The 25,482-nt window shown below is 40.7% G+C and overlaps 1 protein-coding gene across 1 annotated transcript in view; it reads right to left on the bottom strand.

Annotated features, from left to right (window-relative positions):
* The window catches only part of LOC135717613 (transcription factor GATA-3-like), a 645,192-nt gene that overhangs the window by 180,035 nt on the left and 439,675 nt on the right, over positions 1-25,482 (bottom strand). The window contains exon 4 of the mRNA XM_065239738.1: positions 21,774-21,925. Coding sequence (XP_065095810.1) covers positions 21,774-21,925 — 152 coding nt within the window. The remainder of the gene's footprint in view (positions 1-21,773; positions 21,926-25,482) is intronic.

Raw genomic sequence — 25,482 nt, 5'->3', positions numbered from 1 at the left:
CACTACCAAAAAGTCATGTAAATTTCCGTGCCCTGAGACCGACACATGCAATGGGCCGCTATTTTTACACGAGACGTATTCCATGTTGGACTTAAATCATGGAACGTAAACAAATATTTCATGTAAAATTAAGTGTTGTCAAACCGAAAGATAAGCAACGAGACGAGGAGAACGTTTGATTGAATTGTTATTCTCGTTTCTTTCAACTAATTCTTATGTCAAAAGGGTGTACATGTGTCGGTCCTAAATTTACACGACTTTTTCGTAGTGTGCAGACTGGAGCTTCAAGCGGCACTAATCGGAGCCCGCATGATGGAAACCGTGTGCCAGAATCTGACGCTTCCTAGGATCCGGAAGATATTCTGGTCTGATGATAAAAAGTGCTCTCCTGGCTTAATTCAGATGCCTTTCGTTTTCACTAGTACGTAGTATTTCGTTTTGGTGAAATTCTGTGAACAATCAGATTGGAGATATGTTCAATAAAGGCTGAATGTGGCTGACGAAGCTACAAAATAGCAGGCTGGTCCGGACATTAGTCTGTAAAATCACTGGTTCAACGGGCCCATGTTCCTTCGCCAACCAGAATCGGAATAACCAGTACACCCAGAACGTCAGAATACTACAGAAGAACACGTGAACGAGGTAGTGCAGAACCCAATTATGGATATAACCCGCTTCTCCAGTTGGTACCGTCTACGTCGAACAGCTGCATTCGTGTGTAGAGCAAGAACACTGTTCAAGAAAAAGGGTGGAGCTGCTGAAAGCCGAGCATGGCCATGCTCGGAAGAACTCGTTGATGCGAAAAATCTATTGTGGCGTCAAGTGGAAGAGGAAGCGTTACCTCGGGAGTATCAGCTGCTGAAGTCACGGATGGATAACGATGGAGAGATTGAGTCATTGGTAGACAAAACAAGTCCGCTGTACAAAATGTTGCCGTTCATCGATCAATCGGGGGTCATTCGAATGAGCAGCCGTATTGGGACTGCTCCATTTGCGGCATACGAAGTTAAGTACCCCATTATGTTACCGAAAATCCATCCGATAACATTTCTCCTTACTGACAGCTATCATCGACGATTGCTTCACGACAACAACGAGACGGTCTTCAATGATATAAGACAGCGGTACTATGTTCCGGCATTACTTGACCTCGCATGGCACTATTACCTAGGGCATGGCTGACCCCCTTCTTGAAGCAGTTAACGTACTTAGGGATCGACTACTTTGGGCCGATTATGATCAAGGTCGGACGAAATTAAGTCAAGCCACCTGCCTGAGCATCCGGGCAGTACATATGGATGTACATAGTCTCCAGTGATGCAAAATATCATGACACCCACGTGACACTCGTCTACGCATCAACTGACTTTCGCTGACAGAACGTTTTGTCACGCAGTGAGAGGTAGAGCCATGGCAACAATCACAACAGTAATGGTCGCTGCTCACAAGCAAAACGTTACACTCGCTGCTGATGATGAAAAGCACAACGAAAACAGTGAAGACTTCTGCAGTACGATCATGAGAAAAAGCGAAACGACAGAAGAAAATGAAAATAATGCCTACGCATTCCAAGTTCGTCTTGGTAGGCGCGACTGTGTGAGTTACAAACAAAGCAGGCCACATTAAACGGAAGCTGTTAGGCTCACTCATCAACACACTCACAATAACAAGCAAATCAGCATCTGCTTCATAACGAGCACAGATTAGTACGTGGCCCGTGATTGTCGGGAATGACCAGATAGGTGATGGATCACAACCGAAGACGACATTCACCAGTTGCTTTTTACTTCTTTTGTCAACTTGATGGATGGTCATGGAGAGAGCTTCGACGAGCACATTGATAGGAATGTACAAAGCGTTACCACCATCAGCTGTTTGACGACCGTGATTGTGATAGGACGCAACTCTGATAGTCTCTCAACATAATCATGTATAATGGCATTTTAACACTTCGTGGCACGGCGCGGAGCGCCCTTGGAGGTGTACACTGATAACGGCACCTGTTTCGTTGGAGCAAACCGACAGCTAAAGAAGGAGATAGACAAGATCAACGAGAGCTGTGCAGCTACGTTCACCAATTCGCGCCCTTTAACATACGTCGGTCTCGATTAATCGGATCAGGAGGCGCTTACACGCTGCCATCTTTTCTTAGCCAGCATAAAAATGTGATTACATATCAATCCAAACGGGCCCAGAGCGTGGGCCCGCGTCTATGCTCACTTTGGCCACTTGTTATTAGTAGAGATAGGGGTGCCATATCCTTGGCTTACCCCTATTCATTTTGTGTTGTGCGGAAAACAGGGCGTCAATCAGCCTGCTGTTCAGCCGGTAGAGTACCGTAGCACACACTTAGCTTAGCACTCAGCTTTGGAGATGCTGGATACGAGAGTACCTTCCGTTGTTCACAAGGCGATACAAGTGGTTTGAGCCAGCAAAGCCAATCCAGGTCGGCGATGTAGGGGTGGTAGTATAGACGACTCCATCAGGAACCAGTGGCTTATAAGAACGATAATCGAAGTGTATACTGCATCAGATGGACAAGTTAGGCAGGCCGAGGTTCATACAGTCAAAGGTATCATCGTACGACCAACAGTGAAGTTAGCAGCTGTGCGCTCCCTCGACGAAGTTACAAGCTCTATGAAAGTCAACAGAATAGAGAAATTTGTATCAGACAAGTGAGCTATTAAAATACGGTGGTGAAGCACTGGCTAGAGCGCTGCACTGGGTTATTGCCAAGATTTGAGAGGAGGAGGTATTACCGGAGGAGTTGATGGAAGGTGTCGAATGCTCAATCTACAAAAAGGGCGACAAATTGGATTACTGCAACAACCGCGCGATCACACTGCTGAGCGCCACCCACCTTTGAAAGAGAGTTCGTGGGGCAATACCAGGTGGGATTCATGGGTGCCCATGCTACCACGGACCAAATTGTCGCGATTCGGCAGGTTCTGCAGAAATGCCGCGAATACAATGTGCCCACACATCATTTGTTCATCAATTTCAAATCCGCATACGACACAATAGATCGAGATCAGCTATGGCAGATTATGCACGAGTACGGATTTCCGGATAAACTGACACGATTGGTCAAGCCGACGATGGATCGAGTGATGTGCGTTGTTCGAGTATCGGGGACACTCTCGAGTCCCTTTGAATCTCAAAGGGGGTTACGGCAGGGTGATGGACTTTCGTGTCTACTATTCAACATCGCGTTAGAAGGTGTGATCAGAAGAACTGCGATAGACACGAGTGACACGATCTTCAGGAAGTCCATCCAGCCTCTTGGCTTCGCCGATGACATCGACATCATGACACGGAACTTTGAGACGATGGCGGCAACGTACATCAGACTGAAGCCTGAAGCTGGGCGGATTGGACTTGCCATGGAAGAGGTTCTAGTTTAGATTGACGATGACGAAATCGAAGTGGTCCATGAGTGTGGGTGTATTTGGGCTCACGGGTGACCGCCGAAAATGATACCAGCAGAGTAATTCAAGAACGCATTATGACAGGGAATCGTGCCTACTTTGGACTCCAGAGGACGCTCCGGTTGAATAAAATTCACCGCCGCACGAAGTTGATTATGTACAAGATGCTGATTAGACCGGTGGTCCTATACGGCCACGAAACCTGGACTATGCTCGTGGAGGAGCAACGCGCCCTTGGTGTTTTCGAACGGAAGGTGTTGCGTACCATCTACGGTGGAGTGAAGATGGATGACGGAACGTGGAGGAGGCGAATGAACCACGAATTGCACCAGCTGTTGGAAGAACCATCCATCGTCCACATTGCAAAAATTGGGCGACTACGGTGTGCTGGGCACGTCGTTAGAATGCCGCACGACGACCCAGTGCAAATGGTACTAGAAAGCGACCCAACAGGAACAAGAAGAAGAGGCGCGCAGCGGGCAAGGTGGATCGACCAAGTAGAAGGTGACCTGCGGACCCTTCGCAGACTACGAGGCTGGCGAAGTGTGGCCATGGATCGAGTAGAGTGGAGACGACTTCTTCGGACAGCAGAGGACAACAAGGCCTTCGTCTGATTGGTAAGCTAAGTAAGTATCAGACTTGATAATAGAAGAGTTACGCAGTGTGAAGCTTGCAACACTGATGTCGATCAATGGGCAATTTTTTTGTCAACCTTTGTTTTTGTTTACACCTCGGATGACTTCACCTGGGTTGTGAAAGTTTCCTCTAGTTTCGATAACAATATTCCCCACGCAACAGAGTCAGTTTGTCTACTATGCTCGATAGGCAGACGGTTGACAGCTCGATTGGTAGATTTTGGTTTCAGTCTGCGTAACTCTTCTAATGTATAACCAATTTGTTATACCAGGGATTGTTTACAACCGCAGATAGTAAATAGCTACAGATAACGTGAAGATTTTGAATAATTAAAATTTAATATAGGGATTCCTTAAGTTATTAATTGTGCAATAATATTTACTGGACTGGGAAGGTAAATTTATTACAGTTAGAAAAATTCGATGTTTTTCAAAAGTTTTACTATTGAATGCCTATTTTACCCCATCGATTGACCGTTTAACCACCACTTCCATTATTTATTAGATGACAGCTTTGTCTGCTGGGAAACGATTTTGAATAAAATAAAACTAACAAAACATTAATATTATATTAAAAGAAGCAATTTTCTCTCCTTCCAACTAACAATATTGCAAAACTCTAAATTAAATTACCTATACACAAAAGCAAACCACTCTGCAGTGACAATCGTTAATATTACGGGGAACGCAAACAAAACCCTGCCACAATTAACCCTAAGCCAATTATGTCACGATACCCAAATCGGGAGGAAGTCTCCAGCATCCCACCGTGTAGCAAAACACGGCCGAAACGCTTCTTCCCAGAAAACAAAACCCACATCCAGCAGAGGTCCCATAATCGTTGCCCCAGACGTTCGATGTTTCGTTGTAGTGCATTGTGCTGAACGTTGCTCTGCTGCTCCAAAACCGAACGAACCGAATGAGCTAAGCGAGCATGATGATGATGATGCTGCTGCTGCTGCTTTTGCTGGCTGCTATCGAGAAACATACGTGAGACAGGTTGTTTTATGTATTCCTCAATTTAATTAGTTTACATCCGATATAAATAAGGAAGCGATTTAAATTATTTCAGATTTGTATGTTCCTCGCTTGTTAGGACAAGCAACATCGGAAAACACACACGCGCACGGATTATCCACTGACGACCCGAGAAGGGGAGGTGTGGGAGGTGTATGCACCATGTCTAACGACAAAAACCCAAGAACAAAATCAATGAAAGAAAGGAAAATACACACAACCTTGTTCACGGCCCACCAGCTACAGAAGGGATAAACTGCAAGCCAAGACCCAAGACCTTGCAGAAATCCGACGGCGACGAGCTTCCTTTGTCCCAATAAGCAGACAAGCGGACAAGGGCAAAAACGCACTGCCCGAAATTGTCGTATTCAAATCAGACTGCAATAAAAATCAAACCCGCCTTATCTGAGCCATCGCGATTGACGATTCCAGGAGATAAGCCCTTTGGCTTCTCGCGGGAAGGACGGAAACCGGCGTCCCTTGAGCAAATTATTGCTTGATCGATGTCTTTTCGGGAAATCGGGTAATTGATCGACAGACAATTACCGCAGCAGGCAGATAAGTAGGTCTTTGATTCCGTTTCCCACTGCAGTTCTGCGCAGTCCTTGTCGTCGTCGACGACGTAGATGTAACCTTGACCTTGGCTAGCAGCTGCTTCTCGCTGCCAAGGTCTGTCGGGAAAGTGCGTATCTCGAGGCCAAAAAGCAATTAAGATCCAGGACCGAGCATCAAAAAATAACACCCTTCGAGAGAGGACCTTAGGCCCCTGCGTTGGGAAAAAAGCTCCGAAACCAATATCGGTCGGCCAACAACGACCGCGACGACGACGACGACGACGACGGTTTCAATTTTAACGAGGTTAAGCCCCCTTTTTTGCCGTGCTCAATGGCCAAGTCCTCGCGGAATCGATCGTTTTTCATTAACTTTTTTGGACTTTGAATTTTAGCAGCAGCAGAGGATACACTCATACGTACTTCTTCTTCTTCTTCTTTCAACTCCAGTAGGGGGCGTGTGCGTTCGATTATTGTTGTTAGGGATCCCGCGGTCGACAACCGGCGCGCAGTGTTCATGTTTCCGAGGTTAAACGCCTTATCGAAGGGTTCAGCCCTTTATCAGGCCGGGGTTTGGTACACTTGAGAGGAAGAAATATTGGGAAATGTTCTTTGGTGGATCGTATCTGAACTTGTTTTCGCACCAATTTGGGTACCATTCTCATTCGCACTTGATAAAGAGTGAGCGCCGAAGTTTGGATCAGAAGAAAGGTGGAGCGCTAATATTACCCAATATATTTGAAAGATTTGTTTTGTGATGTGAAAATATTAACGTTGAGGCTGATACTAGTTGGATGACACATCTAAATCTCAATCTCAAGATGCCCACAAATTGTACCGAATTTTCATCAATGTTCCTTCCATATAATCCCACGAGGTCGTGTATGATCCTACACGAAATTAGCTGTAAGAAATCACTGTTGAAAAATAATCATATAGTTCCACGAGCAATATTGTTCAACAATACTTCAAAACAAAATGCAATTTTCATGATTGGATCTCCAAAACCTGATGAAATAATAATCCTGCATATATTTGAAGAGTTTTCTTCAAATAACGAGCATAAATGTTGTATCATTATGATCAAAAAGACATATCTCAATACAAGTCACATAAATACGACAAACGTGATGTACGTGATGATCATCTTGGGGATTTAGCGGCGCCGGTGGTGTAGTGGTAAGCGTGATTACCTCTCACCCCAGCAGGCCTGGGTTCAATCCCAGTTGGCACCGCTGGGATGTTCTGAGGCATAACATCTCTGATCACGTCTTCCTTCGGAAGCAAACTAAAGCCGTTGGTCCCAGCGCAGAGTTGAAAATTATCTGGGGAGAATCATCCGGGTGCAAGAGATATCATTCTCTGGGGTGAATCTCTGCTTGTCTCCGCGGAGATTTTTCCTGGCACCATTGGAGAGATTTTTAGACACAGCACGAGAGAGTGATAATGTTGACAGTTCACTTTTTGTCTGTTTATACACTCACTTTCGCAAATGCGTTATTGTTTCTCCAAAATTTCCGGCAGAGCTTGACGTAAGTGAGTGAAAACATCAATAAAATGGCTGAAAAACGTATACAAAGACAAGAGCGTAGCCAGGTTTTGAGCTTGGGAGGAGCGAAAAAACAAATTACTATGGAAAATTTGGCCAAATGCCATTTCACCGAACGTCATTTCACCGAAAGCCTTTCTGTTGCAGAGTTTAGTGCGGTTTGAGGACGGTACCAAAAAGGTGGTTGTGAATGTTGTGCTTTGCAGGGCAAATGGAAAAACATTAAAAGTGGTCACGGTATTCAACTTGAAGCGGCATCTCGTCAATATTCATCGGGTGTTCTGGTGTGGCTAGATCGCTGCTCCTCTCTCCATTTTCGCCGTCAGCAGCTGCATTCCAAGTGTCTTCCTCTTGACACATTTCATCGACATTCTCCACGTTAAGGACGGGCATCTCCCTTCACAAAACTGTCTCGAACCTTGGACAGTCGAAGACCACATGCTCCGGCGTTTAATCCACGTTGCCACACTCCGAACAGAGGGGTGACACGGCGTGCCCGAACCGATGCAGATACTTCCTGAAGCAGCCGCGGCCAGACAAGAGCTGCGTTAGGTGGAATTTGACGTCTCCGTGATTTCTGTTCACCCAGGTCGAAAAAAAATCTGTTTTAGTCTACGTGGTTAGGTTAGGTTATCTTTAATAGCGAGAATTTCAGCCAAAGGCTGGTTCATCTCTTTATTAGTCTACGTGTCCATCTACCGTTCTCTGCCGTGTTCCACTCCTGTTGCCGCTTAGCAAACGACTTTCACTACTCTCACAACTTTCCGTACTCTTCCGGCTTCCCTCCGCCTGTAGCACTCGCTGTCTTCCACTTTGAGGTTACGGCATGCCCCGGACGGTGATATCTTCCCGCTGTACCGCTTTACAGTTACTGTCCAATAGAACTTCCGTTTTATGATGGACTATCTGCAGCTTCGCTCCTTACATCCAGTTACCAATCATGTCGATCACCTCGGTCACCAGCACTTCCACCTCTTCCAGCGTCTCGCCTGTTACCGTCAAGACGATGTCGTCCTTAAAGCCAACGATCTCAACTCCTTTGGGTAGCTTCAGCGTTAGCACGCCGTTGTACATCCCGGTCCAGAGCGTTGGATCAAGGATGGAGCCTTGTGGAACTCCCGCTGTGATCCTAATCGATCTCTGTCCCATGTCTGTCTGTCGACTATACTGAAGCAAATTTCAATAATGGTGCGCTGATGCACTTCCCGTATTCGCATTTCCAAAATGTGTACACCAAATTTTAAAATAATTGACTACTGTACGTTAATAGAAAAAGTAACCTTTAAAAAAATTTTGTATGCAACAAACCTAAAAGGAAGAGAAGACAATACGGGGGCGAAAACGAATCACTTTTCTGTCAAACGCGAACCAGCTCGTGATTGGCCGATTTGAAATGCGTAAGATAGAGATAGAGATCAAAGAGTAAGAGGTCAGTTGTCTCCTCTTCCTCTTAGCAACAAACTAACAACTAGAGTCTTCACCGGGGTGATTCTCCCCGGTGAAGCAAACGAACTCTCTACGGTGCTCCCTAGTGATCACTCATACGCTCCGGTGTGTTGGACTGGTGGAGGTGCGAGGTCAGAAACTGTATTTGTTTGCGAAGTGGGAGAAGCGATAGGACACTGAAAACAAAATAAAGATCTCTCGGGTTAGTTTGCTTTTGTCATAGTGCGAGATGTCTTTTCAACTCATCACCCTGCTTACACTGGAGAAAATGGCATCCCTGCTTTTTAGCTTGATAAAAAATTCTTTGTCACAGTAAAATCTGTCTAATCGGGAGCCAGAATAATGCCTTACGAAGGTGTATTAGTGGCCTGCAGATCCTAAATCCTCTAGCTTAAACAGGATTACTAGAGTGCGAAGCCCTTTGCAGCAGCCCTTGTTTTTACTTTTACTGTCTAACGCATCCAGGATGCAGTTAAAGTCCCCTCCCAAGATCATCAAACTTCCTTTGCTTAAATGTGGGGGTTTCAGATTTTGAAAAAGATCAACTCTCTTGACATTGTATTGCGTCCCAGAATGACCATAAATATTCACTAACTTCACTCCGTCGATAACAACGGAGATTATGCGTCCAAATGGGTCCATCATGATCAGCTCGAAAGGAATAGTTTTCCGTATGCAACTTTTCCCCGAAGAACGCGTTACCCACTGAGTTCTACCGACCGCTTTGTCTCGGTGGGTTTTCAACCAAGCGCGCTGATTTTCTGCGAGTGACTAGTTCTCCATTGGCACTACTCACATGGTCACATGCAAAAAATCAGACCGACTGGATGAAACCCCGCCGAGAAAAAGTGGTGGGTGCAACTCAGTGGGTAACGCGTTCTTTAGGGGATTGCTGTACGTACGTTTGACAACTGCGTGATGTGAAGGCAGAAAGCTAAAATCATTGAACGACACACTAAAACAGCATCCAAATCGTTCCCTCTGATGAATTCCTTGAGCAAATATGTGTTGGAGTCTATCGCTACAGCGTTGATATTCACAGTACAGATTTCCCTTACATAATTCATGTCTTTGTTTTCGAAGCATTCAGCGACGGGCGTTACGTATTATCGATCAAGGAGGTCCGTTTGACGTTGCTTACCGATGTCGTCATTTGTCAAAGTCAGCTGATTTCGATTGTCACTAACACTTTCGAAGATCAGCCTTGCTCACCTTGACACTACTTCGAGAGCGTAGCCAGCGCCGGTGGAGTAGTGGTAAGCGTGACTGCTTTCTCACCCCAATGGGTCTGAGGTCAATCCCAGCCGACGTAGGTGGGATTTTCTGAGGCATAAAAATCTCTGGTCACGTCTTCCTTCGGAAGGGAAGTAAAGCCTTTGGTGCCGGCTTATGTGTGTTTGAATAGGTGCGATATCCTACTCAGGTGTGGAAGCTGCCTTCCTGCACATTCGATTGCCGTCAATGGATGGCAATCGATGTCCGTCGGTGACGATGTCAATTATAGAAGGTCTAGAACAACATGCAGCTTGCTGATGTTAGAAGCAAAAATGTTGTAAACATTGCTGAGCAATCGAATGAAGATGTCACGGCAGTACATTCCATACTGCGAATGGGAGAAGTGTCGTCACAGAAAATAGCTGTTTCGTGTAAAATGATAAACATTGCGATGAAATACGAACACCACTAAACCACAGCCAAAAAAACATAACACTCACCATCAAATTCTTCGCAATTTGTCATGGTGGCGCCACTGAAGCGTTAAGCAAGCCACTACATTTCGAACTTATCAGTGATGCCAGTTCTTTTTCAGGTCGTATATGTCAGCTCTTGATAATGATAAACGAACCAAGGCATCCCACTGGAGATATATACAGTAATGACCCGATTTTGCCAGCTCCTTTTTAGAAAATCTTTTCTAATATTCTACGAAACCCATGCGCCTTTTCAATGGTCTTATTGGACCAAAGTATACCTTAAACACCCATCTTGAAGATGCATGAGAATGATTTGGAATTACAATTTTATGAAATTATTTAATGATAAAACTCTACTACGTGGAGGGGTTGACAAAATTGGGTCATTACTGTACTACATACTAATCTGACAAATACAACAAAAAAATTGTAGAATATTACACCCAAACAGTCGATTGGCCATTCCGCTGTTGTGTAATCTTACGCTGTACGATGTACACAGAATTTGAGAACAAATAATTTTAATGAGTGTAATATTGTATCCACTTTTAGTAACTGGTGTTTAATACACCATGAATAAGAATACCATTGAATGATACATATTGTTTGCTTTGTACACATTAAAGTTATGAGCGATGGTAGAAAGGGCACTCATTAGTGATGCATTACCACGTTTAAAACCTTGTTTTCAGCAAAAAAAAATCACACTTCAAAATCAAAACAAATCCCTCAAAAATACTGAGTGTGCAAAATTCAATCACCTCTATACAGCTAAACGGAAAATTTTGTAGAACCGACATCACTGACTTCCATCTGTTTTGTTTTTATTCAACACAGCTGAAGCGGTGACAGCACAAGGGAAAAGCAACTCGTGAAAAAATGCTTGAACGATGGATGCTACGATTGCAAAACAATGCTTCGGAATGTGCATGATAGAGGGTGCTAGTGTGCATGCAAAATACGCTTGACGTTATGTTTTGAAGGATTTTGTTCTAAGAGTTATGTCTGTTCACTGATACACATTTCACTAATACGAATAAGCCAGTTGGGCCGGTGATCTGAAGCTTTTGGATCTAGCGTCGCTACAGAACCCTGCTTTCGCTTTCAACTGGTTCTGCCTAGAAACACTGGAATAAGAGACCAGCGGAGAAAAAAAACATGAATTTGGCAACAAGATAAACATCAAAGCAATCCTGATATCACTTGCATTTGTAACTGCTTGCGAGTGACTTCGCAAATGCACCGACGAGCGAGTTCATGAGTGATTGTTAAACGATTTTAATGCTCCTCCCTAATTGAAGTAAACCATTTGTAAACATTGCAGATTGTAACCGCTTTTGACAGTTCGATTGGAATCATAACAGTGTCTCCGCTGGTCTCTTATTCCAGTGTTTCTAGTTCAGCCCCGTTGGCAACTCAACGCCACGCTTTTGCTTACGAGATTTCCTGCTTCTATCGACCGTGATGAATTCTCGACCGTTTTCCTCCGATTCCGATTTGCTGCTTAAAACAAGAGGTCGCATGTACAACCGCTTTTGTTCGTCGGTCATCTCCTCGTCACTCGATTTCTTTTCCGATGCTTCACCGGGCTTGTCCACGACACTTGCGTTTCGTTCCTCCAATACCTCAACGATGGAATCCTCTGAATCCTGGATCTGCTTCGGGTTGGATACCCTGGTCGAGGTCCCGTTTATCATTGAAACTATCCTGACCATCGACAGCTCCAAATTGCTACTGTTTTTGGACTATGGTGCCGCTCTCTGAAATACTCCAGCATAGGTTTCCTTGCCCCGTAACGTGGGTAGATCACCTTTTCGTGGTACGTTACGGGATGTAAGATCTACCATCGATTCCTAGTCCTGACTACTTCAAACTAGGGTAACAGGATTTTTCAGTAATCCAAGGAACACATCTTAGTCCTTGTTACTTTTTATGCCTTGTTGATAGTGACAAGACTCAGCTTTGCCCACCGAGGATGATCTTGAAACAAGGAAAAAAAATGAGTTAGTTGTCTTCATCTATGTGATTCCTAATCTTCTATTCGTTGTTCCCTAGTTTGAAGTGGTTAAGACTAGGGTCCTGATGCGAGGTCATTATCGGTGTCATACCTTAATTTTGTTGCCAAGGAATCCAATTTTGCAAAGGGGCGCGCCTTTGGAGGGTTTTTCAACATTCCGAAGGGTATAAATAGCGGGACCTTTCAATTAGAGTCGGATCCTTGCGGTAAACGCAAGAGTGGCAACTGTAAACAAATCGAATAGTTCAACATTTATCAATAGTGATGGAGTAATACGACATGCACTAAACTAAGGACACGGAATATACTACAATAGATCAATTTACTGGTCGCAGTGGTGTTAGGTCCCGAACAGAGAAAAAAAAAATGGGTGTCCTTACAAGGTAGGACCTCCTCTTCCTTTCGGCTTGCTTCAACTGCCACCTTTTTCATTTTTCTACTTTTCGCTTCGCTTGCAAATCCTTTCTTGATTCCTGCTGTGCGTTGTTCTTAGGACATTTCACTTTCTGATGCCCTTCTTGCTTACACAAAAAACACTTCTGTCTCCGACCCTCGTAGCAGATTCTTCCTCGACGGTTGAGGAAATGGATGGTTGATGGAATCTCCTTTTTGATGTCCATATACACTCTATGGACACCGGTAAAGAGATCTAGCTCCAATTCAGCCGGGAACTTCTCGCAGATCATGCGTTTCACGGTTCCATACTTTCCGAGTACCAACGATGCATCAATATCGGATATTTCCGGGTGCAGTTCGAAGATCCTCACGTAACGGGGACATACTACTTTGGGACATCGATGTCCGTCGTTGATTGGCACTCGATTGCGGAACTGAGACTGACGTTAAATAAAGGAATGAAGAAGAAGTAGAAGAAGACTTAGAAAAAGTGATCGATTCGCCGTAATTCGTAGTGATCTGGAACTTTTGGATCTAGCGTCGATACTGGATCCTGCAGCTATCACTACCAGTGGGTTCTGCCCCGTTGGCAACTCACCGCCACGCTTACGAGATTTCCTACTTGTATCGACCGTCAGGGGTCGCTTGTTCAACCGCTCTTGTTCGTCGGTCATCTCCTCGTCACTCGATTCCTTTTCCAATGCTTTTTAAGCTACAGAGTTCTATTGGGCTTATCAATCACATCATTGTATACTATTTTGGAACATCATATAATACTTTGTTGAACCTGTATTTCTTTGGTCTAATATCCAAGATGAACTGGAAAACTTTTTTATCTTGAAATTCTACAGATTCAACGAGATATTGAATGATGTCTCAACTAAATTTATGAACCACCACAACCACCAAAAAGCTTTGTAGAGTCCCATTTTAGCATGCGTGATATGAATTTATAATGACAACATATGTTGGGGTTTCCAAGTTATTCTAAAGTTCATAGGGCTATTTTGAAGTTCTCTGATCATCCTCGTAGTACTCGAAACTTATTTTATTATAATGAAACTACCAAAACAATTTGAATCTTCTTTGTAGGTATCCGGACTTTATTTAAGAGTGCTTAAGTGCTCTCACAATATTCTTGAAATTAATGGAACATCAGTATTGAAGTTGTCTGATCTTCTCGATTTTATTGACGTAGGACTACGTCTTTAATTTCTATACTGGGGTACACTTTGTGAAAACCGAAAATGGAACATGAAACAACATTATGAAAGATTTTGAACATTAATAACTTAGCTGTCCCTAGATCAATTTCAATAATTTTATCACCAGTCGATCAGAAATATGTCTACGCAATGCTTCCAATTGATGATTTTCAACAAGAAACTTTTGAAAAAGTGGTTATGTCTAACATTATACAAAGTACAAATAAAAAGTGATAATTTTTTCACTGTTTTCATGAAATAAACGTTTATTTCCAAACGCAGTATAATAATAAAGTAATATACTTTAAAAGTACCACTTGGTTGCACATCATTCTGCTTTAACTTGAAAATATATAAAAGAACGCTGCTGTCTAGCGTCAACTCATTTTCGCTTCGGACGCCGTGGAGAGCAGACAGCAGAAGCAGCAAAAGTAGTCGTCTGGCTCGCCGTGGCGGTGTCATACGTATCTCCGGTCTACGAGGTGTGCTGAAGATGTTCCTGAAAAATGAGGTCCGTGATGCTGTCAACTACACTAAACACGCCAAGCGTAAGCGGCCATGGATGTCATCTACACTTTGAAGCGACAAAAACGCACTCTGTACGGTTTCGGAGGTTAAATCATTGCCAACTTTGGCAACAAAACGGCCCTTCTCAGGACCACCAAGCTTATTACAGTAAAAAGTTAGAATATAATTTATCTGCCTGTTGGTCCATATTCAGAACCGCATGCCCCCAACGACCACACAAAATGCTCTTCAGAATTGTTATCTTGTAAACAAACTTAAAAACAGGGGTGCAAGTGATTTTGATCGATTCTCTTCATCAACTTTCTCTTTGAAAAAAAAAAAATACTACAAATGTGGTATGCCTACAAATCAAAAACGGAAAGAGTTAAGATAATAGATGATCGATCAATTAAAAGAAATAAATTTTCTTCACATTTGTTCCGTGCCCTAGCGGTCCTACGTCAAGCTCCCGTTCGTGCCCCTAGGCACAGACCCTTCTACCTTTTTTTTATTTTTGTAAGTTCTCGAAGCTTTCCTTAATAAGATCTCACAATTTTTTAATCATCATGTTTCTTCTCTTACGTTTCCAAAATTTTCATGAACCTCTCGAACCGAGTTTTCGGAAATTCTCCAAGTTTCTCGAAACTTTAAAATGGAAAATTTAATGGTTTTCAGGACTCCATTAAAGTTTCAACAATTTCATTTAAATTAATTGATCTGTTCTGATGTTCTCAGTGCTTCCCTAAATTCTCTGGATTCCCCCGGATTTCATTTTTCCGGGGGAATTCCGGGAAATTAGGGAAGCACTGAGAACATCAGAACACATCAATTAATTTAAAGAAAATTGTTGAAACTTTAAAGGAATCCTGAAAACCATTAAATTTCCTTGAAGTGCTTTGCACTTGTGAAGTTTCCAAAATATGTATGATGTTTCCTTAGGATCATTGGAGTTTTCTGGCGTTTTCTGAAATTCTTGGGCTCTCGAATTTTAAAAGAATTTAATGAAACTTTTTTAATTGATCGCAATTTACCCTGACTGATCTTTAAACTTACCCAAAAGTGTGGACTATGCTGAAGATTCAGAACTTCTTAATAGTTCCTGCAGTTTTCCTGAAGCAAAAATGGAACCGCAATAAAACACTTTATGTATCCCTGAAGTTCAGAAGAAAGTAGAAAAAACTGGCGGGAGAAGACGGAAGAACTTTTTGAGCGAAACCAGAAGAAGCCAAAATAATTTTCCCATAGGAATCGAAAAATAACTTACGGGGTAAGGTGGAACTAAACTCCAAGGGAAGATATAATAAACTTCAGGATTTTTAACTTCCATTTTTAACATTTTGATGGACCTATTTATTCACTGAATAAAAATACTTTCTGTTTCCCAGGAATTACCAGGATGACTCATCAGTTGTTTTTCGATTCCCGGGTAGTCGAAAACGGCGAGGAAATGAAAACATAAGTCGAAGGAGTATCAAGCATAAGACGTTTTTGATGAATAATTTTTTGAAGAGGCTCTAAAAATTTGATACATTCAAAAAGATAAAAGTCTATTACATTGGTTTTCTTCGACAGTTCAACGCGGGCAGACAATCATTTTATAATAAAAAAATCGGTTTCGATCGGTATAAAATCTAAAAAATTGGTATTCTGAGAAGCTATATCTGTATACCGGTATCAAGTTCGATAATTGGTATAAATACCGAAAAATCGATACTCAAGCTTAGAATTTTGTTATGTATTGCAATTTTCGATAATCCGAGTCAATTTGATGGTTCTTCTACTTTGGCTTATACGTTCCAGCTAGACTTATAGAATGTCTGAGGACTGAATGTAGATTGAGCTCTTTCACAGTTGTGAATTGATGCCTTTTTGGCAGTTACCATTTATGTAGCTGTATTCTGTATGGCAATCAAAACGATCGATATTCCAACCTCAAACATTGTATGACTGGACCTGAGTTCAATCTCGAGGTCTTCGGCTTGATAAGTTGTGCGCTTTCTAGCGTGCACAGGAATCTTGTTAAGGAGGGGCAATTTTTTTTCTATGGTGCATTTAATCTGGGGATGGGGAGTACTTCAAAGTGCGTGGTGGATGGTGCTGTCCATCCACCACTGTTTCCCTACTGTTCAATTTAGCTAATTTTACTAATTTTTTGCTCCGGTGGTGGTTCATCTTCTGCAATGCAAACTGCTTTCAGACAGCCAATGGAATTTGCAATTTAATCCCATCGAGGATGTCGATGATGGTTGGTTCGTCAAATGGTTGCAAAAATATCCGAAATGATACATTAACTGCAATGTTGTTACCTTGGTGGTTTGATTCAGCTGAAGTTACATCAGATGGTGGTGATAGCACCGACAAACTGACATAAATGACCAATAAGAATCGCATTCTCCTTTCGCATGCACACTGCGTCGACAAGTACAAGGTCCAAACAGCATAGCAGGGAACAAACAGTATATTGCTCTTGATCAATCCAATCTTGATCAGTGGTGTTGATTACTTGGCACTGATGAAGTCTGCAGCGTACCCAAGTAACCAACAAGCCCGTTAATCGCCCTTTTTGCTATACAAGGCTGCTATACGATTGATATAAAGTTCGGAAACCCTATATTTACCTTATATCGCAAAAAGGGCGATTATCGGGTAGTTAGCGACCTTGGTGGTTACTTGGGTAATCATGTCATTTTGAATACGATTACTTGTGTACTGGCAATTTTTGGCACCTTCTGTCAAGTGTTTTCCAGCACTGGATCGTAGTTAGCCACCAACTGGGAGGCACACTTTCCCAGAATGTTCACGAAGTGGTCGACCACCTTTGCAAAGTATGCGCACAATATCGATCAAACGTTGCAATGAGCACTCATACATCTAGTTTTCACTGGAAATCCTATATGTGAGTGCTCATTGCAAGACAGTCTATATTACATGATATAAACCATAGCCTGTACGGAGTATTCTATGTAGTTACACTTAACTATTACCGTTGGGAGTCCGTTGAAATTGGTCATTTTCAGCGAAAATTGTAATTCTATTTTTTTTTAATTTAGACCTAAATGCCAAAGCTAATAGGATCATTAAGGGGAAGTTCACCGCTCCGAAAAAAAAATTACGTTTTGATTTTTCTAAATATATTGGGAAAAGGTATCAAAAATCTAACAAAATCGCATTTTTTTTAATTTTTCAAAGAAAATTCACGTGAAAAAACATTTTTTATAAGTCATTATGGCATAGAGTTGGACTCAAAAAACCACAAAACAGCGACTTTTCGGTTTTGCTGAGAGTCCATTTTTTTTTCGTGATGATATAGAAAAAATATGAATACATTTAATTTTTGTCAAGAATCTTAGGAAGAAACTGATTTTCGTGGATTTTTGATATTTTTTTTCCCAATATTTTTAGAAAAATAAAAACGTGCCGGAAATAAATTTTTATTATTGGGCCGGTAAAAAGGTTTAAAAAATATGTAACGATTGGAACAAAAGCGCACAAAACTATTTTGACAAGCGAGTACAAGATTTGTAACGGAATGACGACTTGTGCGAACATTCAACATGTTTTAAAGATGATATAAAGGACAATCCTGAACTTATTGCAACTCACAGATATAGCTGTAACTTTTTAACCACGGTAAAAAATGACTTGAAATTTTCAGAGAAGATTCTTAAACAAATTCTTAGTAAGACAACAATAGACCAAGGTTCAATGGCAAACCTACTTTTCAATTAGGGAATCTAAAAGCTGTCTTTAAACTTTGTTCAGCTGTGAAAAAGTCCATATGCAGAATTTCTTGAGGTTCTTTCCGAAATTTTTAGAACTCTATGAGATCTTTTGAAATACTTCTCAATCTGAAAATATTTTTAGAACTTCTTGATTTTTACTCACAACACCACGGAACTAAAATTCCCTAAGAGTTTCAGAAGAATTTCCTCAATTTTATCCAGAAATAATTCCCGGAATGAGCTAGAAATTATCGGTACTCCCTTGAAATTTTCCTCAAAACTCCTTTGGAATTTCACTCAAAATTAAATTTTCTCGGTATTCTTTGTGGAATTATCATGGAACGATCCACAGGATTCGCTAAAAATTATTCACAGAATTTTTTGGAATACTCCCCAGAAATCCTTTGGAACTGTCCTCAGAATTCAATATCCTTGAGGTTCTTCTCGTTTTTTTTTTAGAACTCTCCTAAGAGCTCTTTTGAAATTCTTCTCAGAGGTTCACTGGAATTATTCTTAGAACTCTTCATATTTTTTTCTCAGAACACCTTGGAACTGAAATTCCTTTAGAGTTTCAGAAATTTTTTCCCGGAATGAGCTAGAAATTATCCTCGAAATTCGTTTGAAATTTTGCTTAAGATCCATTTGGAATTTCATTCAAACATTGATTATCTCGGAATTATTTTCGAAATTATTTTGAAATGATCTGCAGGATTCGCTAAAAATTATGCACAGAATTTTCATGAAATCATCCCTAGAAATCTTTTCTTTTGAAACTGTCCTCAGAATTCAATTCCCTTGAGGTTCTTCTCATAAATGTTCAATAAAGCTAGTCCCTCCATTCACCAGAACTGTGCAATTTTTACACAAGGATTTTTCAATAAAGCTTGCCCTTCCATGCAGCAGATTGTTGCAAATCTTACATCAGAAATTTTCAATACAAACTTGCCTCCAGGTAATTTTAAACCAGAAAATTTCAATTGACCAGAACCGATGCAAATTTTCCACCGTTAATGTTCAATAAAAATTGCTTCTCCAATCTTCTGATAGGTGGAGATTTCCTTTTTCCATTTTCCACCAGACATATTCAATATAGATTGCTTCTCCTATCATCAGAATGTTGCAGGTATTCCACTAAAAAAAGATTGCCCCTATTTTCAGATTTTTCATCATAAATCATAAATGCAAATTTTACACCAGAAATTATTATTAAAATTTGATTCTCTATTCAGCTAAAGAATGCAAAATTAGGACCAAATTTTTTTCGAAAAGCTTGAAAATCTTTTCACCAGAACGGTGCAGATTTTCCACCATAAATTTTCATGTAGCTTAATTTTAAATAAAGCTTGTGCCTTCATTTACCATACCAGTGCAAGTTTACCACCAGAAATATTTTGTTCATTTCATTTATCATAGCGATGCAAATTTTGCTCCAGAAATTTTCAATACAGCATGCTCCTCCATTCACCAGAACAGTGCACCAAAACTTGTCAGTGAAGTTTGTTTCACCATGCATTTTCAGGTTTTGCCTCTTCATGCACCAAAATGATGCAAATTTTACACCATAAATTTTCAATGAAGCTTGCATTCATCAGAACGATGCAAATTATGCACCAGAAAAATGAATAACCGTGCTTCTACATTCACCACAGTGTTGCGAACTTTCCTCCAGAAATTTTCAGTTAAAGGTGAACCTCCAAATTTTTAGCGTGATTCAATTTTTCCACCAGAGTTATTCATTTTGATTAGTCCCTCCATGCACCACCTTGATTTTATTTTTACACCAGAAATATTCAACAACAAGCTTTTTCTTCGATTAACCACCACGAAGGTTAATTTTTTCAACCTTAAATATTACCCTTTAAAAACCTTCCATGAAACCCCTTGAAAAAAAAAAATTACGCCAGAAATTTTTTGTATGCACCACTGTGGTGCAATTATTTGACCAAAAAATTTCATTGAAGTTTGTCCCTTCATGCACCTTTGTGGTGCAATTTTCAGCCACCATCTCAAAGGAATTGCCGCAATAAAAGGTTTCCAGTGGCCTTATATTAGGAAATGATATTATTTTACCTTCAAATCAAGTTATCAAGAAAATTATTTTAAACCATAATTTTGTAAACGTGGAAATAAAAATCTTATTTATAAAAGGTGGGGCAATTGCCCCACCTTGCCCCATCCTGTTCACGCCACTGGTTTTCTGACTACACTCTTAAAAATAACTTATTTCACACGTGACGGAATCCGCCTTTGACATTAAAGATGGCACGTAAAAAAAAACATGTCATGTAATATTAAATGCTCCGAGACTGGAAAATTCGTTGCTCGACGAAAAGTACGTTTGATTGAGCTATATTTCACGTCTTTTATGACTCAATTTATGTCAAAATTGACGCTCGTATATGTCACTCTCAGAGCACCTTAATTAACATGATTTTTTCTAAGTATGTAGTCTATTGGGAAGTCTACACAGATAAAAATTCTGAATTTTAATTGTGATGTAAACATTCATTCACGTAAACTTGAATTTCATTTCACTCAATCGAGCAACATGTAAACAATGTTGGTTACAAAGATGGGCTTTTGTATACAATATTTGCTACATTGCATGAAATGTGTCAGAACTTTACATGATATATAATGACAAGTTTGTTTACGTTCCATGATTTACGTCAAATATGAATTACGTCATTACACCGTAGTAATTTTTGAGTGGTATAGTATGACTTAAGGAGTTGTCACAGGATAAGTTGGATTCAAGAACATTTGAGATCGAGTAGCTCTTGTACGACCTTCATGATCTGCAAAATATGCTTCAAACCCTTCACCGTTGAAGCTATCCATCAAATCGCGGGAACGTTCACAGCTGATTAAGCGTGTATGCATACTAAACCTTCGTCATCTACCAGTTGTCATCTCTTCAAACATGACCAGCAATGTAATGTGATGGTTGTGGTATGTATCCCAAGAGCTCGGATTATAATTAAGGCTCCGGCAAAATCCATCGCTCCAAAGTGTAACAATGGAACGTTTTTTGTTCTGTGCATGTGTCCTATTTAGGACTTTTGCTATCGCGTCCGCGTCCACCCTCGCCAGTTCACTTCATGCACATTCGGCGCCAACAACTTTTGTGTCGGCCTGGGTCGACTTTCTGGGAAACTGAACAAACGGTTTTCTCTGTTTTCTAATTTGCTTTTGTGTGTGCGATGGTTAGTTCCTGTACTAACGTATTCCGTGTTCTGTTTCTTTGCAACAAACGGCAGAAGCAGCAGCAGCGAGAGCTTATCAGCTTACATCCATCTCGACTTATTATAGCCACACACAGCATACAAAAAGCTAAAAGGCGAGCAAGACGACAGCGACGACGACGACGACGACGGCGACAGGGAACGGAGAGGGTGGCAACAAAAACACGGTAGTAGTACATAATAATTACGGAAGGGCTCTCACTTCTAGGTCGTCGTCGTCACACTGGAGGTCACTGCTAGATTTGAATGACGCACGTCCAATTTGTAGATGCACCCATCCGGGGCGAAAAAGAGTTCAATTTCCACAGATAACGTCTGCAACTCGCGCTAGAATGTGTGGCAAAAGTGGTGGAATACTTACGCTAACCAGTCTTCGCTTCGGCTTGATGAGCGGTCGATTCTGGCCGTTCATCTTGTAGTAGAGTCCGCAGGCATTGCACAGGTAGTGGCCGGTTCCGTCCCGCCGCCAGAGGGGCGTCGATGTGGCACCGCAGTTTACGCACTCTCGGCCCTCTGTAACAGGCGAAATGAGAAATGGGGAAATCGAAAATTAGAACTTTGTTCGGTTTATTTTTTTTTTCAATTTGCTTAACGTTAAGTTCAGAAAGGGGGGGGGGGCGCGGGGGGTATTTCGTGTATTTCGATTGACTTCTTGCTAGGTACATGATATGTTAGATTTTAATTGTTTCTTTGTTTCGGTTTGTTGAACCGCTGAACTTGGAGGAATTTGATTTCTTACACCAGAAGGTGGTTGCATATTTTTATATCGTTTTCGGGTGCGCGACAGTGATGGATTAGACTGGAGGAGGCTAGTTTATGTAATAACTAGATGACTAATTACGACAACACTTGGGCAATATTCAATTAAGGCAAACTTGATTGATGTGAAACGAGAACGGGTGGCAGTTGGCTGGAAGAATTTCATGATGAGAATTGAGCAGGCAGATGATAATTTCAACTCACCTGGAGGCAAGTATTCAATCTAATTTAATTAACTAACCAGTTTTGCGCAACACATGAAAATTTGTGATGATAATTAGGAACAAATGATTATCAACGAACAGAGATTTCTTGTTTCTTTGTTAAGGTAGTTGGCATCAGCTAAGCAGTTTGTTGATCCTATTAATATCTAGTTAGACACCAGTGCTGTTGTAGTAAAATTTGAGCTAAGTGGTTGCATTTTTTTTTCATTTGGGCCAAAACTACCCTTTGTCAAGAAACATGCAGGCCTACCCTGCAAATGGTAGCTACAAGCAGCGTTGCCAGGTCATTGTCAGAAAAATCTGGACAAGTTAAAATATAAAATCTGTAAAAATCTGGAATGCTAAAGAAAATCCTGTTTTTAACATAATGCTATTGAAATTAAAGTGATGTGCTAATCTCCCGTAAAAATGGGTCAGTATGATCATCTGGAATGTATTTAAAGTACTAGAATGATTATGAATAACATGTTCAAATAAATTATATGAAGCTAATAACTTGTTAGCATTGCTAAATCATACAAAAGTTGTAAAGTATTGACACAGTGTGCCCAAAAAGTTTGAATATCAACTACGCAGCAGTTCAAATATTGAATTAAATGTGGTTAAAATACTGCAGAAAATATTATTAGAATTGTAACTTTTTTAAAAAAGAATGAGAAGCAAAGAATTGAGCAAATTTAATGGGGTGGATTTTTTTTTTTAACCAAGAGTCGATGTAGTCCTTACTATTTGATGCAGTACCAGAATATAAAGATTTTATCACTTCTAAATAATTCTAATATTACCGTGAGGTTGATCAGATTTACATTACAATTCTTGACATCATACAACACACAACACCCAATAGACCAGTAGGCAATTTTAGTTTGAAGCAAAATTCACCTGGCTGAAGTGGAAATCGAAGCCTAACATCGTGGACTCACACAAAATTTACCTAAACTCCGGGTAGCTCCACTATTCGCACGACCATTACGATTAATTTTATGCCAAAGAATAATTTTATTATATTACTAAAATGAAAGTCTGATAGCGTCATTTTTGAAGTCCCAGTATCTTGTAATGATTATAAATTCCGGACTTTCTTGTTTTCCTGGGTCCAAGATCATGAAATTTTTTGTTAGTCTGAATTTTCTTGGAACTCTTCACAGGATATCTTCCCCCTTTTTCCGAGTTCCATTGGAATGATACTAGAATTTCATCATACTTATTTTCTGGATTCCCCTAAAATAATCTTGATAATATTCAAACTTTTCCAGTAACATTCTAAGAGTTCATAGCATTACCTTTTGTAATCTTTTATAAATTACTCTCCAGTTCCACAATTCCCTCACACTGGTAATAATTTCCTTGGTGCACTCTTCAGAATGACCGTCACACTCTTCTCAGCCTTATCCGATAATTACCTTTGAACTGCTTTTTAGGTAACGTCAGAATTATGTTGAAATCCTCTTCAGCATTTCCAAAATGGCATTGAAAGTCTTCCAAAAATTGCGCATAATTCCGTTAAAATGTCCTAAAATTTTATTAAATTTATTCTTTATTGAAATTATTCTCCCGATTCGTATCAGCATACTCCTAAAGTTTCATCATAAAAATTTCTATGATTTTTTCTTCCGCATTGTAGGGGAAATGGCTTTTATGTTGGCCTTTGGATCTAAGATTGGGCCCATCGCTAAAAATCTGCTATTTATCAATTTTATCTAGATGAACGCGTCTTTGGGACGGTACTAATGGATATTTTTGGTCGCTATTGAAAATTTAGTCGAATGCTTAATTTATGTATGGGCCCAAGTTAGGGGCATTTAGGCCTAAATTACATCCATTTCCCCTACATTTATAAAATCTCCAAGCAATTGTCATCAGAGTTGACAAGAAAATTGACACCGTCTTCAACCAGAGGTTGCACATACTGAATATTTAACACTAGACAACGGACAACACACCACACCCAGTAGACCAGTAGGAAGCCGATGATGTTCAACTTTGGCGGCAAACGGTCTCTGGGCAGATGCTTCCTCGCAGTTCCTACCAGTGATGAGATGCAACTAGAGCTTGGTTTTTGGTGACATGATTTTTCTTTTTTAGTTCTGTTGGCTACGACAATCCACTTATATATCCTCCGATTTAATTCTAGATACTTCAAAACCAATATTACCATGCGATAACACAAAACCATCAAGATTTAAAGGTATTAGGTAAGTTGGTTGCTGTTGAATATGCTTATTTTTTTCTATTAATTAATTTGATAAGGCTCAACCGAATTAACTTAACAGAGCCGAGGATTCTTGTTCACTTTACAATACATCTTAAAACTATAGTCAAAAGGTACAACACAATAAACATTTTATCTTCCGCTATCCAATAAGCCTCCTCCACCAGAACGGGAGCCGCTTCCAGTGGTTTTATTGTATGGCAGATTCGCCAACGGGGGGCCGAGAGCGCTTCCATAGCAGCAATGGACGCAAAACGTGGTCAGCACTCACACACTCATCACGAAGAGGGTTGCTTTCTAAAGTCGACGACGAATCGACCGAAAGAACTGTTGATGAAGAACAATGAGGAGGACCACACAATGGTTGCTGCCGAGAACAGACGATCGCGTGACACACGTCGAAAGTGGCCTGCTTCTGTCAACAGCCAAGTGAACACTGTGTTGAATATGCTGTAGGTAATGTTTCATTAAAGAATGGGCTTTGCTGTTTTTGACAATATTTTTCTCGATAAAATTTTCCATCTTTCTGTTGTATTTGATTTATTATATCGGCATGATAGATACCCACTTTTTAAGATTAACACTCCGAATACGATGCCTCCGAAAAACTTGTAACGGCAGTTTGCAATGGCATAACTTAGCAATTTCTTTATGAATTTCAAAAATTGTGGTACTTCTAGAATTCATAGGGTCTGTAGATTATTTTGATTGTAAAAAAAAAAATTAGAAATAGGGTTTTCTACTTTATTCAAAAGCGAAAAGAGCCGTTACACTTTTTTTTTTTTTAAAAGAGTGTTTATGGGTTTTACAAGTGGCCTAAGATCCATATATTAAATTAGCGGGCACAAATGTTCATAATAAGCCAGAATTGGTCA

The sequence above is a fragment of the Ochlerotatus camptorhynchus genome, unplaced genomic scaffold (assembly GCF_037179485.1).
Source record: "Ochlerotatus camptorhynchus isolate MF236.1 unplaced genomic scaffold, CSIRO-AGI_Acam_v1.1 ptg000062l, whole genome shotgun sequence".
NCBI classification, from domain to species: Eukaryota; Metazoa; Arthropoda; class Insecta; order Diptera; family Culicidae; genus Ochlerotatus; species Ochlerotatus camptorhynchus.
The sequence above is the reverse complement of the archived record's forward strand: the minus strand, read 5'-3'. Positions and strand labels throughout refer to the sequence as shown.